The sequence below is a fragment of the Citrus clementina genome, unplaced genomic scaffold, assembly GCF_000493195.1.
Source record: "Citrus clementina cultivar Clemenules unplaced genomic scaffold, Citrus_clementina_v1.0 scaffold_9, whole genome shotgun sequence".
In the NCBI taxonomy this organism is placed as follows: Eukaryota; Viridiplantae; Streptophyta; class Magnoliopsida; order Sapindales; family Rutaceae; genus Citrus; species Citrus x clementina.
In genome coordinates this window covers 7,711,999-7,728,782 of record NW_006261964.1, presented here as the reverse complement: position 1 = coordinate 7,728,782, position 16,784 = coordinate 7,711,999, and the positions used below count along the sequence as shown (strand labels likewise).

At 33.5% G+C, this 16,784-nt stretch overlaps 1 protein-coding gene across 1 annotated transcript; it reads left to right on the top strand.

The window, feature by feature from the left end:
• The first annotated feature begins 13,682 nt into the window (after positions 1-13,682).
• On the top strand, positions 13,683-16,155 carry LOC18032288 (probable glutathione S-transferase). Its single transcript, XM_006420368.2, has 2 exons — positions 13,683-14,034; positions 15,720-16,155. Exons 1-2 carry the CDS (start codon positions 13,720-13,722, stop codon positions 16,068-16,070), a joined length of 666 nt encoding a protein of 221 aa, XP_006420431.1. The 5' UTR covers positions 13,683-13,719; the 3' UTR covers positions 16,071-16,155.
• Positions 16,156-16,784: the final 629 nt, after the last annotated feature.

Genomic DNA, 16,784 nt, shown 5'->3' with positions numbered 1-16,784 from the left:
CCAGTCTTTTCTGGTGAACAAACTCTAATTATTCAGAAGGAAGATCCATTTTATAAGATGAATCTCTCTGTGTTGGAGGGCCAGCCGAAAGAATCAAATATGTTGATCTTGTCCTCATATTTCCAATCATGTTATATTTTCATCCATTAAGTAATAGGGTTTGTAATAAGTATAAAAATGAAAACTAATCAAGAAATTCTTGAACACAAGTGTTATGATTGTGATTATCATTGTTAAGAAAACAACCTAGTATAGCCTTCAACCAGTGGTAAAGCTATTTATGCCTGCAGTAATATGACCATTCACTCTTATTAACTCTAGTCCACCGTAAAGTGCAAACAAATTAATCACATCCTCTTCTACTAAAAATGAAGTTTACTCCAGGTTTCCTTCAACAAATTTTCTTTTCTAATACTTTACCGTTCGTGTTCATCTCATAAAAGAGCAACTTATTATAAGACAATATTTCTCCATCAAATTAATAGAAACTTGAAAATATCGACAATGAAAATAACAATAAAATACGAGTAGTCTGATGATAATAAAACTGCACTTTTAAATGGAACATCATTTCCATCATGTTATCTAAGAAAGATGCAGAAGTTGTTTGAGTGTAATAAAGCTTGAAGTGAGTCTATATTTTTAGGATATAATTTAAATAGAAAAATTAACACAAAGTTGCAGCTTTTATTTGAACGAAATTAACTTGGATCATGTAACTCTTGAACTAATAACTTTTGACTATGAGTAAGGACTTTTATAAAATATGATATCTAAGTTTTTATTTTAATATTCAAGACACTTATAAACCTTTTTTGTACAAAGAAGGACCAGTAGAATTCACAGCTGCTATTGCACATGTGTCAGAATTTAATTGGCTTTATATCATGTCACAGTAAACCATGCATATACGGGGTGCATAGTAACAAGACCCTAAAAAAAGCAAAGCTTTAAAGTTTAAAGAATGAAAAAAGGAAATATGGCGCCACAATAGAGAAAATATCAGACAAAAGGTAGGGTAGACGAAATGGAAAAGTGCTGATAGTTGATTGTGTTAACTCTTCCTTAACGAAAAAGGGAAATATGGCGCAGCGGTAGATAAAATATCATACGAAAGGTAGGGTAGACGAAATAGAAAAGTGTTGATAGTTAATTGTGTTAACTCTTCTTTTCAAAAAGAAGAAAATCTCAAGTTTATATAACTTGGAACGAAGCTTTGCTCTTATAGCTCAGATAACTAACGGAAGAATAAATGCCTTCTCAGCCCATTTCGCTTTCTTTGCTGGAGATTCCTCCAAGATTTGTTAAAGCCGTGCTTCCGTCTATCCTCCGAGACCAGAAGTTGGTATACTTCATTTCTTGATAAACCTTCATTTCTTCGCAAATTGTATGGTTTTATGTAGAAATGAGATTTTATCTGATAACAAAATTTTCTTTACTTAATCATTCTGGGCTCTAACAAACTCATAATTATAATGCTTGCTTCAGTTTTTTTTTTTCCTTCTGTGATTCTTTTCTCTTGATGTACAAGGGGTGTGCAGAAGGGGGTTCATGAGGTAGTCCTCTGGTTGTATTTTGAACTTTAAGGGAGTTAGTGAAATCTTGCTTCATTCGTTTCAAAGTGGATGTAGGCTTACAATGCCAAACCACTTAATTCTTTTTTGTGTGCTTTACATTTCCAATTTGCTCATGCTTCTTCTTTATTGAGTCATATCGTTTGTGGTCTAGATTATAATCTCTAGTTTCGCTTAATTAGGGATTTAAGGATTAATTGCTTCAAGATTGGGTCTAGGGGCTAAAGATCAGCCGCTTGCTGGTTTTAGAATCAACAGTTCCATTAGTTTCTATTTCTTTATATTATTGTTTAATGTGGTGAAGTTATGATTATCCTGTGCTAAATCTTTTTACTTGCGAGCTTGAATTTTAGTCTGCGAGAATTGAAGTGTGCTGCAATTTATGACAGCAATAGCACGAAAAATTGATTTAGTAGTATTATTGTTGTTGTTATTATTGGTTGATTTTCACTTGTCTTCGAATATATGACTCTCTGACTTTATTTGCTTAAATGTAGAGAATTCCAAACAAAATTGTGAGGAAGATCAGTCATGAACTGTCTGTTGTGGCGCACATTACAGTTCGTAATGGCTATGTTTGGCAAGTGAAGTTGAACAAAGAATGGAGAAAATGTTCGGTTTGATGATGGCCGGCAGGACTTTGTAGAGGCTTATTCAATCTCTGTTGGTTCTTTAGTGCTTTTCGAATATGAGAGCAATTCAACTTTTCAAGCTCACATATATGATGAGACTGCTTGTGAGATTAATTATTCATCTAGTGATGAAGAATCTCATACTAGTGGTGAAAAATCTCATCCTTGAAGTAACGAGATATTTGCACCTCAAGTTTATCAACAGGAATGAACTTCTTTGGGCTGTAGGAATGATTTATGTTTCTTTTACTATAGGAATGATTTATGTTTCTTTTACTGTCTGATTTCTATGTGTTCATTGCCGTTTGCTGGGACCTTATTGAACAGAGTATGTTGTTAGTTCAAATTTCTTGTTGTGCCAAGTTTCAAATTTGTTGTTAGTTCTATGTCAATAACTTTAGTTCTTATTTATTTTCTCTCTTAAAAAATGGGCGAGCACAAACCTCCTGAGAATAAGCTGCGTAAATGATAATATAAGTATCCATGACCAATGAAGCAAAAATTTACACTCTTAACTTGACTCTCAGTACTGAAAATCCCCTAGTTAGCAGCTGTTCGTAAGTCAATATGGCGATGGTTCAGTCATGTATCCTTATTGACATAGGGAAGCAGCAGTCCTTCCTGTACCATTTAAATAATCATCCCAGCTTATAGGATTCTACTTCCTCCAGCACCTTAAGAGGCTCGGACTCGGTTTACATGGTATCAATGGGCGATTTGACGGCGATAAATGGCGGATTGCTGCGGTAGTTTGATAGGCTTATAGGATATGATTAGAGAATTTAGGAATTGAGTAAGAATTCATTGGGAAAAAAATAGAATTAATTTTATTTTGTTTCTTCAAAAATATATTGTAAACAACTCAACACAATCATAATCCTAATTATAATTTAATTACAATCATTTATCATGATTACAATAAGAAAACCTAGTGTCTTAACATCCTCGGATGCTGCTGTGCTCTGATGTTGCCAGTGAGCACAAATTGTGGATAATTAGGGTTGAAAGAGATGAAATTAGTGGGTTAATCCACTCCAATCTTTTTAATTTTTCTTTGGGCCCAACTATCATCACAAATATTTTCTCCATGATGATAGTTCAAGTTAGGACACTACAAATTTCAAGATGAACTTTGCCCCATAAAGACTGAAAATGCTACAAACTACCCATTTTGGACTACTTCAGCAACTGTCTCTTTTGCACTCCGAGAGAAGATAAAAAATTACAAACAACATAATCAGACATAAGAGAACATTCTGCTCTAGCTAATTTGGCCAATAATCTTCCAAAGTGTTACACATCAAGCAAATTATTTTGGACTTTAGACATTTTGGTCCACCGAAGTGAGATGGACCCTACACAGAGGACCTTATATGGAATCCAAGTAAACAGAGAGCTTGGCAAAATTTCGCTCAGGAAAGTGAATTCCTCCTATTTCTTTCAGTTACTAGAAGAATTGTTTACAATCATTTAATTATGATTGCAATAAGAAAACCTAATGTCCTAACATCCCCGGATGTTGTTGTGCTCTTATGTTGCCAGTGAGTACAAATAATTTTTTTAGCGAATATCATTAAAAGATATTCTCCAAAATATCCATATCTAATTAATTAATTTTTATCTTTACCTAAATAAAATTTAATAATTAACATTATTATCCATCTTTATAACTTGTGATAATATATTTCTGAACAATTATTATTTTTATCTTTTCATTTTTTAAATTAAAAATATTTATCTTCATAATTTTTATGAATATCTTTTATATTAAAACATCATAAACTACAATAAAATTAATTAACATATACTAATTTATAATATTAAAGTGTTGTATTCTATTGAACATAATTTAGGTTATGATAATATATAATCTTATTTAGGTTTTAACATTTATGATTTGTAAGGGCACAAATATAAAAATACAAGTTTCGGATTTTTTAAGTTAAAAAATAAATGATTTAGTAATTTTTGATAATTTTTTGCAGTTTGGTCGAGGGAGATATTTGAATCTATCCAAAACTAATTGTTTAGCTTTTTGTTGTTGTTGCATAATTTATTCATTATTTCCAATTAATTAAAACAATTACAATTCATTTTCTTAAACACATGAAATAACTTAAATTTTGGTCAAAATCATTCAAAATTAAAATTTAATTTCTTTCACAAAATAATTTTATCCTAATTGAATCAATTAAATATTTTATTTTATTGGGAACGTTTCTTACAAAACTTGCAACTCAGTGTTCACCACTTGAGACAATAAAAACGCAATTACAGTACTTGTGAACACAATATATTACTCGTGACATTATTGAGCAACAGTTGTGATAATAAGAGCGTAAATAGAGAACTTGTGACATGGTGTACGCAACTTGGATCACAGACACACATACAAGGGCAGTTGTGAATTCAACCAGAATAACCGGTTACTTTGCAATGCTTATTGCACACATGTCAGAATTTAATTAGCTTTATGTCATGTCACAGTGAACCATGCATACACTCGGTGCATAGTAGGAAGACCCACAAAAGAAATAACTAAAAGGGATTGAAGGTCTTTAAACTGTACAACACTAAGAAATTTTTTTTTTCAATCTATGGGGGGTTAGGCGGGACCCCTACCTATCATTTAGAACATATAAAGAAAATATATTTGGAGGGGGGACATAAACTAAAACCTTCAATCAAGAGAAATAAAAATAATAATAATTTCTTGGCATAGCCTAACATAAGAAGAAAAAGACTAATGCAGACGGTGATAATATCTCTTACGATACTTGCGGCCGGCAAATAATTTAATGCTTTTTTTTGAATGACCGACAACAATAAAATCAGGGCTAGAGTCAACTCTCTCAGAATTCTCAGGAACAGGTAGGAAATGGTCATTATTCACCAAGTGATCGTCAAAAATATCATCATTATCAGTATGAGAATTGTAAAGCCTAAAATCTGTGTTGGATGCTCGATGAAGATGTGTATTATACTCACCTGGTTCTTGGATCCTAGAATTATGAGTCGTGACATCCTGGCCAATCGGCTCCTGAATAGAAGTAGAGTCTGTAGCGTTAGCTCGGCTCTCCGTCGGAACAATTAGAGACCACGCATCTGCAATCTGTTTAGTGATGGACGACTCAGGTCGTGGAGTGTCCAAGGGTTGATGAGTATCTGACAGCAGAACTTCTGACTTCTTATTATCTATTCTAGTTTGCCAATTCCCATTAGGCCGCTAAGGACGGAGTCCCAGATTGGCCACGTAACACGTCTCAATGGAATGGCCAAGGTGCTTGCAGGAAGCACAATATATTGAGATTTTCTCAAAAATTACACTCTGCCAAAACCTAGAATCTCCCACATCGATTCGTATATGTTGCAACGGAGGTTGAGTGACATCATACTCCACTAGCACCCTAGCTACATAAGGGCGAGCTAAAGAGGCAGTAGCTTAGTCAATTGCAATAGTTTACCAATAGCTGATGCAATAGAAAATAATGTTTCCTTACAATGCATGAAATGGACAGGCAAGTAAGGAAATGAAATCCAAACTAGGACTATAGGGGACTCCTCAGAACATCAAAAATCGATGGTCCACTTAACAATTCTCATGACACTCCCACTGATGTACCATGTTTGCCTAACCCATAGGCGTGAGTAGTCCTCCTCAACATCCAATTGAATTAACACATGTCGATTATCTAAAAGGGACACCTTGAAAGTTCCCTTCAATCTCAAAGTATTAAAAAATTTACGAATTAATTCCATACTAGGTCTATTGTAGGAAAATTCACCTACCAATATTAGCTTGAAAGGAATGGACATCGCTTGAATTTCTGCAGTGGAAAATTGCATGTTAGGATCTGATGCGTAAATTAGCAAGTGTACTAATCGACACAAGTAATATAATGAAGAGTAGAGTATCGTCTCACATAGATTGTATATCCTATTAGTTACCGAAATTATTTTAACCATAATTTATTTGAACAATCGAATAAGCGAATTTAGATTAAAATAAAATAAAATAATTAAAAATTAAATAAAGACGTAGGCAGTAATAGAAATCACCAAAAGATTAAGACACTTTGACATCCGATTTCACCATAACCAATCCAATTTAATCCTCCATCTATGCTATTAAAGTTTATTATCCATGTTCACATGCAGTGAATTTCACTAATCTATTCAATATCCTCTCTCGAGTAATATAAAAAATACCTCCACATATTAACCCACTATATCTCTATGTGAATTTAAATATGCAAAGATTCATTAAGCTCTATGGAAACTCTTTGAAAAACTGCATGAATCACGTTGGTACATCTTTGTCTTTCGTTCAATTCATGGCATCCATTACACAAAGTAAAAAATACATAAATCTCCTTCCAGTCTCATTATGTATCCTCAAATCATTCAAATATTGGCCAGATATTTAAAAGCATTAAGCACAATAATAAACACTCAATCATGGAATAATAAATTAAAAATAACATAGATTTATGGTATTAAATCTTCATAGCCCTAGTAAAATAAATTAGTTCAAGGGAATATAAAGAGAATCCATTAATTTAATTAGGAACATTCAAGTAAGATAATAGAGAAGAGGGAAAAAAAAAACTCAAGAAGCTATCTCTCTCCAATCTCTGCAATTGACTTATTCAAATTCTTGCTCCCGGATTTACAGCAGCTTCTCTTGTTCTTTTCTTTCTCTCGGTTTTCTCTCCAATCTTCAGTTTTTTTTATTCGGCTGATGCTCTGCACTTTTCCTTTTATATTGTTGCACCTTGAATCCTCACGTGGAAAGGAAAAAGAACAAAAGCCCGGCCGCCACTTTTAAGCCCATGCACGTGAATAGCCTTTTCAAACAATGCCAAAATATTTGCTTCCTTTAATATATTCTAAGATCGCCATTTAAATTGTCAAATGGGCTCCACGTAACTAGCTTGAAATTAAAAGCCAATTGACCTTTTCTTCTCTTCCTTTATTTTTCACGTGATTGCTTGCATGATGCCTAAATCCAATCTTCCTTGATTTGGTATTTTATTTCTTTTCCTTTTACTTCCACATTATTTCCATTATACTCCAATTTATTTTCTCTTTAAGCTTCTTTCCTCATGAATATTCCCAATATTCTTACAATGACAAAATATAAAAATTAAGATAATAAAATATAATTTAACATAAAATTAAGTTATGGAAGCATTAAAATAATAGATAAATTATCTCCCTCGAATGAAGTAACAGTCTTGATCGAAATCGTCAAGTTGGATGGGTCGTTCATAATATCCACCAAAGATTTTTTAGTGAGTTTATTTTGATTCAGATTGGGGACAGATTTCAAAACTGAGGTATAGGAGGGTGGACTAAGTGATATTTTGGATTAACGGATCATTTTGGAGGTTATTTAATAAAAATGTGGAGGGCATTCGATTGGGCTGGGTGTTGGGATTTATTTAGGGATGGCAAAAATCCCCACGGGGACGGGTACCCTCGGGGATTTTCCCCATTCGGGGAGGGTACGGGGATAATTTTATACCCAATTTTTTTTTCGGGGAGGGGACGGGGAAAATTTTTTACCCAACTTTTTATTCGGGGAGGGGACGGGGATGAGGTGGAATCCCCATCCCCTACCCATTTCCCCATTTTAATTTTTAATTTTATTTTTATTTTTAAAATTACTAATAAATAAATAACAAAATTATAAATATTGTTAAAAATAATAAATATCAAAATAGTTGTATGTTGGGAAAGTGGTCACCCTTTACCGGGAATTAGTTGAAGAGTATTAATTGAAGTTTTCACCAACTGTTTATTGCTTTGATTATACTAGTAGTAGCTCTTCTACTAGATCTACAGGGGATTCTTATAAGAAAGCAACCAAATGGATGACAGGTTTTGATGATTATGTAAACAATGGAGATTGTGCATTTGTTGCAGATGAATTAGATTCATATTTGGATGAGAAAGTTATACCTCGGATGGAAGATTTTAATATTTTGAGTTGATGGAAGACAAATGCTAATAGGTATCCTACATTAGCTCGAATTGCTAGAGATATTTTGGCAATTCCAATTACAACAGTTGCTTCTGAATCAGCTTTTAACAACAGTGGTAGAGTTGTGAGCTCATACCATAACAAACTTCATCCAAGCACATTGGAGGCCTTAATGTGCTATCAAAGTTGGTTACGAGCTTACAATAGCGGTATGAGTTTATTTTAATATGATTAATTTAAAATCGAAAATAAAAAAATGTATTAGATTATTAGTTATTCGGGGACCGGGGACCCTCAGGGATCCCCTGTTATTATTCGGGGAGGGGATGGGAATTCTCTCAAGCAATTCTGACGGGGATGGGGAGGGGACGGGGACATATGCAAAATATCAGGGATGGGTATGGGGAGATTGGTCCCCTCCCCTCCCCTCCCCATTGCCATCCCTAGATTTATTTCCGAAATGGGTTGGGCTTGGATTTGACTAGTGGGAAAACCTAGTGGGGCATGGGAAGTGCTAGTGGGAGACACACATGGGGAACACAATTCTTGAGTTGCCGAAAGTGTTCTATGGGCATGGAAATTACCACCCGTGTGCAGACTTTTGAGCTGGAGTTGGTTGGATATTTGCTGACTTTGGCTGGGTTCGATGATGGTTGTATGCAGCTGGCTTTTTGTTGACAGCTGCATTTGGCCGTGATCACTGTTCCGAGTGCTTGCTTGTGATTTGCATGTGGTTTTTTGTCGTGTGGGAGTTGTTTGTGTAGGTGGTGATTGTGGCTGCCTGATGGTTGTAGCTTGAACTGAATCTTAAGGCAATTGGCCATGGAGTACGGGCTGGTTTTGATGGTGTATAGGGGTTGTGACAGCATGATAATCTCCCGAATGGTGTATGGCTTGTGTTGGCTGCGGGCTGGAGGCTGGTGGCTGGTTGGCTTGAGGTGAAAATCCATTCACCAAATCTGGTGTGACAGCAGGATGCTCTCCCGAATGGTGTGTGGCTTGTGTTGGTTGCGGGCTGGAGGCTAGAGGCTGTTCGACTTGAGATGAAAGCTTAGAGATGGCTGTTGGAGGGATGACGATGGCGGTGTGTTTGCGGAAGTTGGGGGCTGTTGGGCTAGCGTTTGACTCTTGTATTTTGATCGAGTTTGCCTTTGGGATCTCCTAAGAAATGAAGGTTCATTTCTAGAAGTGGGGGGAGGAGCTAGTAGTGGATGGTTCCCATTTTCATCGGCCGGCGAGATGAGAATCGGCTTGTCTCGAGCAATGCTTTCTTCCCCATCTTCAAGAGAATGGAGAGGAGATTTTGCTATGTCACGGCAGCATTCATGGTCATTGATGTCACCAGTGATTGTCATTTCTTTTCGCTCACTTATGGCATTAAATGTGAGTGAAGGTTGCTGAAGTTTCGAGAGGATAGCGGCAATGGACGTTGTTGGTTGGTTTGCATGGGGTTGGATTTGAGATGGAGGGTCTGTGTGAGAGTGGTTTGGTTTGATTCGCGGTGATGGCAATTGGACATCCGGAGGTGGTTCGTTGGTGAATTTTGGGGGTCGTCTAAATGATTTCTTAGGAGGGTTCAAACTCCTGATAATTCGTTTTTCGGCGGAGAAGGTTTGATAGGCATTAAGCCGCTCAAGGCTTTTGGGGGGGGGGGGAGGAAGGGGGAGACATGTGGAGAGGGTTTTTTTCTTACTTTTCCAAATGATTGAATTAATTTAATTCAACTGTACGGCACCAAGAAATTTGTCGTAGGCCATTTCTCAATTTACAATGAACTCTGAAACTATGAAAGCTCAAGTTTGAAAGAGCTAAATATCAATTTAAGCTCATACTGTAAGATGTTAAATCTAATTTTAATAAAATTTTATTTCTATTATTGTTGAACTGTGTGATCAACATGTTGTAATGTTGAATTTTGACAAACATAAGTTTAAAGTTTGTGACAATGTTATAAAGATTGTAACGAATTAAATTCAGAATTAATTACGGAATTAATTTCAGAATTTATTATTTGCAACTATAAATTTAAACTGTAACGATAAACTAAGTTTGCAGTTTATTATGGAATTAAATTTAGAATTTAATATGAGCTTTGAATTTAATTCAAAAAATTATTCAAAGGTTTAACGAGAGCGGTTACGCTTTTAATTAAATATTAAAAATAGCGATTATACTTTTAATTAATTATTAAAAATAATAGTGTAATTAAATTTGTGGACAAAAATAAAATAGAAAAGGTATTTCTGATTTCATTAATCTCATAAAACCTCAGTCTAAATTTAATTTTGTCTAATACATGAATAATTTTTTAATTTTTTAATAATTTAATTTAGTTTAAACATCATTGTTCACATTATTAATAATTTAATTTAATTTATATGTTAAAATATTTATTAGACTTGTAACTAGATTATGACATTATAAGTCTAATTATATTTCTCTTCTTCCTCTCGTGCTTGACTTCATTTTGTATTAAATTTTATACTATTTTCGATACAAAATCAACTAATCTAACCAATAGCAAAATCACACGTCATATCATTCACTCAATTGCCATGATATATATATTTTTAGTCCTTTATGTCCTAGCTTCACATTTATTATAGTATTATTACAATTTTATTTCCTTATAGGAAACAACGAATCATAATTCTCTTCTCTAGTTTAAAATCCAATTCAAAAATCTATTTTTTTCTATCATTTCTAAATTTATTGTTATTCCACTCTTTCACAATGTTACTTATTATCTAGTATCTTTTTATAATTTTTCAACTAATGTCTTTTTTGTTAGGAAATCGAGCTTCCTCCCAAGATCACTCCAAGCAATTTGTTAAATAACAAATAAACAAGAAAAATTAAATGAAAAATAATATCAATCCCACAACACAAGATTTATATGGAAAACTCCAAATCCGGAGAAAAAACCACTGCCGTTGTCAAAAAGACAACCAGAGAAAAATATTTACTATGTGAAAAATTATTATAACCACACTCTCATAAATAATTTCTCTCTCCCAAGCCCCAGATACACCCAAAATACTAAAATTTCTTAATACCCACTTAATGCTTAATTTGCATTAGATTTTACAACTCTGAATGTTTCTCTCTAGGATGATTAAAATGAAGGAAGGGCATCTCCTATTTATAAGCAAAAAACTTGCCTAAGAGTTTTCAAGTTTGATCAAATTTGGTCATGTTCAACCATGGCTGCTCCCATGGTTCAAGAATGGAGGCTAAAGTCTTTACTTTGACATTCTCCCACTTGAAGATTTGATTGAGAATCAATCAATCTCCACACCACCCTTATTGTCTTCATCTTAGTCATAATTCTCAACATAGAGAATTATCATACTCCACCATAAAGAGTATACCACTTAGAATTAATTACCAATTATAAGAATTTTACATCGGCACATGTCGAAATATCTTGCTGAAATTTATGGTGCAACTTTCATATTGGCCTTCCTGAAAGTTTGTCAGCCATCGACATAAATTCCACCACACACCCTGCATTAATGCCAAACATGCATTGTGTGCAAATCTTGTGACCCATTAGTAGTAATACATCCCCTTTCATGGTATTAACGGTACACCATGAGGATGTCATCATCATCCATTTTACAAGGGACCATCGTCTCCCACGATGATGAGAGACTTACCACTAGCAATGCTTTCAGTATCTAATCTGAAGCCACTTGCCGATCCTGCTTCATTTCTCCTATGACAATCTCTTTTTAGGTGCCTTGATTGTCCATGCCCCCAACAGACTCATTTCTTAGAATTATTTTTCTTCTAATTCCCCACAACTGCCAAAGCCGAGACATTTGTAGTTTCAGTACTTTCATCATTCAGTCTTATTTCTTCTGAGAGTAAATTACTAGTAACTTCTTTAAGATCTACTGTCTCCTTCCCATACATCAAAGTAGGTAACAAGTGTTTGTAGGAAGTTGCAAGTGACCATAGCAACCTAAGCGCCTTGTCCTCATCTTCAATTTTAACTCCAATGGCTTCTAGTTCTGACACAATACCATTGAGAACACTGAGGTGATCAGAAATTTTTGTACCTTCAGCCATTCGTAGTGTGTGAAATTGCTCCTTCAGGTGTAATCGATTTGAGATACTCTTTATCTGATACAACTTTTCTAGCTTCTCCCAAAGTTCTTTCACTGTAGGAATTTTTCCTACATTTGCAAGAACATTCTTTGCTAGACACAGTCGTATGGCGCTTGCAGCTCTATCATCAAAATCTTCCCAATCTTCATCGCTTATACTAGCTTTTTCAGAGCCACTACTGGAAGCAGGGGATGACTTTCCCTTCAATGCCTTGTGTAACCCAAATTGAATCAACAAATCTTTGACTTGAACTTGCCATAAGCCAAAGTTAATTCTCGCATCGAATTTTTCTATTTCAAATTTCATCGGACTTGAAAATTTCAATCTGACATATTTGCTTTACAGATCAGCCTTTACTCTTCACAACAGACTGTTTTGATTGGCTCCCACTGCTTCACGTGAATAGTACGGTATACGTGAACAGTATCGTATACTTGAACAGTACCGTATACGTGAACAGTGCCCCAGCACCAAAACTTTAATCAATGGCTCTGATACCATTGTTAGGAAATCGAGCTTCCTCCCAAGATCACTCTAAGCAATTTTTCAAGTAACAAATTAACAAGAAAAATTAAATGAAAAATAATATCAATCCCACAACACAAGATTTACGTGGAAAACTCTAAATCCGGAAAAAAAAAAAATCATGGCCGTTGTCAAAAAGACAACCACAGAAAAATATTCACTATGTGAAAAATTATTATAACCACACTCTCATAAATAATTTCTATCACCCAAGCTCCAGATACACCCAAAATACTAAAATTTCCTAATACTCACTTAATGCTTAACTTGCATTAAATTTTACAACTCTGAATGTTTCTCTCTAGGGTGATTAAAATGAAGGAAGGGCGTCTCTTATTTATAGGCAAAAACCTTGCCTAAGAGTCTTCAAGTTTGATCAACAAATTTGGTCATGTTCAACCATGGCTGGCTGGCTGCTACCATGGTTCAACTATGGCTGCTCCCATGGTTCAAGAATGGAGGCTAAAGTCTTTACTTTCACATTTCTTTCAAGGTTTGGATGAGGATTGGTATGATATCCACTAAACACTAACATTTTTCAACTCATCTCTAAATTCGAGTGATAGGGAGAACATTACACCTTTACAGTGAAACGAATTACACTCAAAGAACGGTTAACATTTTATTTTATCCTTTTACAATAAATTTATGTTTTTTTCCTTTTTTATATTTTTCACGCGACCCTGCAACCAAACTTTCCAATTCCGGCCGTCGGTACAATCAACTATAATTGTTTATTAGTGGAAATTAAACATGAAGCTTTTTGTTCAAGCAATAAGCACACTCCATTAGTCACTATAAATTGAGCTCTACACATGCAATAAGTGAGCTATTCAAACAACTACACACTCGTATTCATTCAACTTCAATACTATATACTCTTCGAAACATGGCTGAAGTGAAGCTTCTTGGTGGGGCAGTGAGTCCATTTGTTTACAGAGTGATATGGGCTCTGAAATTGAAAGGCGTACCATTTGAATTTGTTGAAGTAGATGTATTCTCAAACGAAAAGAGTGCTTTGCTTCTGAAGTATAATCCAGTTCACAAGAAGATCCCAGTGCTTGTTCATGGCGGAAAACCAGTTTGCGATTCCACGGTTATTCTCGAATACATTGAAGAGAAGTGGCCGTATAATCGCTTGTTGCCAAGTGACCCTTATGATAGAGCTCTTGCTCGTTTTTGGATTAAATTTGGAGAAGACAAGGTTAGCTTCCCGACTACTCTTCCTAACATTTATATGTATATGTATATTTATTCCATAGGTGTGGATATTTTCACCAAAATATAATTACAATATATTCACGTTATTGTATAAAATTACAATTTAACAAGAAGTTTGAACAATAAATCAATTAAATCATTTTTATAATATTCTTTTTTCAGACTTACTCTTTTAACAATCTTTAACTATTTGATTTAATCATTTTACCCTTATATTGTAAAATATCTAAATTACCTAAGAAATATATGTTATTGTAACTAATTGTTTAGGCATCTAGTTTTATGCTTTATAATATAATATCTTTTTATATAAAATTTAATAATTTTCAATACTGCAAATGTCCTAATTATATCTTATTAGCTTAATGGAATATTAATAATCGTACTAATAAAGTACTACTCATACATCATTAAAATTTTAAAAAAAATTGTATAAAATATTATTAAAATTAAAGTAAATTTTTAGATATTTTGTAACTTTTACCTCATGAGGGTAAAATAATTATATTAACTTATGTTAAAGTAACCTTATTGATCAAATATAATGAAAATAGTCTCACAAAAAAAGAATATGGATTTAATTCATTAAGTTTTTAAACTTCTCCTTAATTTAAATTTTTAAAAAATAATGTGCATTTAAGACAATAGTTTTCAAAAAATGGGTGTGGATTTATAAAATTTATAGGGTGGAAGTATCATCACATATTCCGTATATATTTATTTTGTCAATAGAGAACAAAAATGATCAAAAGCCCCTATAGTTTGTTGAAATTAATCATTTCTCCTATTATGTATTAACCAATTAAAATTAAGTTCGATTAGCTTTAGTCTTTTGTGTTGTTTACTCATTTATCATTAAAAAAATTTATTAATCAATGGTGTATTTTACTAGAGGACAAAAGAGTTGAAAACGAACATAATTTTCTTATGGACGTGATGGGAAAGTTTGATAGCTTTAAAATATGAGGGAGAAAATGATTAATTTATTAAAAGGGAGAATGTTAGTTTCTCTTTAATGAAATCAATATGTATCACTTATCCCTTAATGTTTTTACAATAGTCGATAATCTCCTAACACCATAATTTTACTGTATTGTCTTAATTTTCAAATGCACTTTTATTTATATTTATTATTAATTAAATAAACCGTACAAACAAAAATTAAAATAAAAAAGTAAATAATAAAATAAGAAATATAGTTTTTGGTCTGAATAAAAAATTAATAAGATATTTTTCTAATACTTTTTGTCAGTTTTAAATTTTTTAAAATTAATATATATTCTATATTTCCAAGATAAATTATCAAGCAAATGACTCTTTTTACCCTTTTTTCCTTTAAAATTTTTTAATGTCAGGTGAGATATTGACTATTATAAAAATAGTATGGAATAAGATATAAATTTTAGTAGGGAAGAGATTGACAATCTCCTTTATTAAAATAACATAGTGGGTTCTAATGTTTTGTTCATTTTCTCTTTATTATTGCAACTTAGTAGTTAAATTTTAGTATCAACTTATCTTCCCTTTCTTTTTGTCAGCATTTTATCTATATATTAGCACTGCTCAGGAAAGGATACTTTAATAAATGACACATTTACGTATTGTCCAATTTTTTTAGTTTATACATATTATTCATTTAGTGATTATATATATATATATATGGGGCAGGGAGTTGCTGTTTGGAGAATGTTTCACAGCAATCGAGATCAAGAGAGTAGAATGAAGGCAATCTTGGAAATGCTACAAACTATTGAAGAACATGGCCTAAGAGAGAAGAAAATTTTCCATGGAGACAAGATTGGCTTACTTGACATAGCATTTGGTTCAATGCTTTATTGGTTGCAAATCCTTGAAGATATAGTGGGAGTTAAACTTTTTGATCCTCACAAATTCCCAGGCTTGAATGCGTGGTTTGAAATTTTCAAAAAAGCACCTGTAATTGAAGAAAATCTTCCCGATCAGGATAGAATTTCGCTCTTTTTCAAATGTCGCCGTGAGAAGTGGCTGACTTCTGCCTGAATGCATGCATGCATTGGCATAAAATTTGCTCGTTCGGTCTCTCTTTGAACTTTGTATTTGTTTTTGTAATGCTGTTAAAAAGTGTTATTTTGGCTTTCGTTTTCAGTTTATTGTTGTCTATGTGTTCATGTTCTTAGGGCTTGGTAGTGTGTACTTTTCATGTCGATATGAACAATGAAACAAAGACTCCACTTCATATATATTTTTATTCTGAAATTATAAATATCTACCACGTAATGAGTGAATGTGAATAGGGATAATAAATTGTGGGCTTGGGGCGAACTCTTTCGAAATTAAGCTCAAGCTTATGTTATTGGTAACAGGCTCAAACCTTTTAAAAGTCAGTTCAAGTTGCTTAACCTGAGTCTAAACAGCCTTATGCCGGGCTTGGGTTTCTACTAATTCTTTAAATAAATTTTTAATAAAGCTAAAAGTTAAAAAAAGTATTTAAACTAAAGATAATTATCTAATACATAATAAATTAATAGTCCAATATATAAAATACTAGCAACGCATCATAATAAACCACATATAATGCTTATATATTATAAATCCTAACTTATTTTTTAAATTATAAATTATAAAGCTTGGGCCCTTAATTAGGCCCATTGACAGCAAGCTTTAAAATTTTTGGTCCATATCCATGCCTTCACGATGTGGGCTGGTCCGAAAGCTCGCAGGCCTAGGGCGAGCCAGTCCAGTCTTTTTTTATCA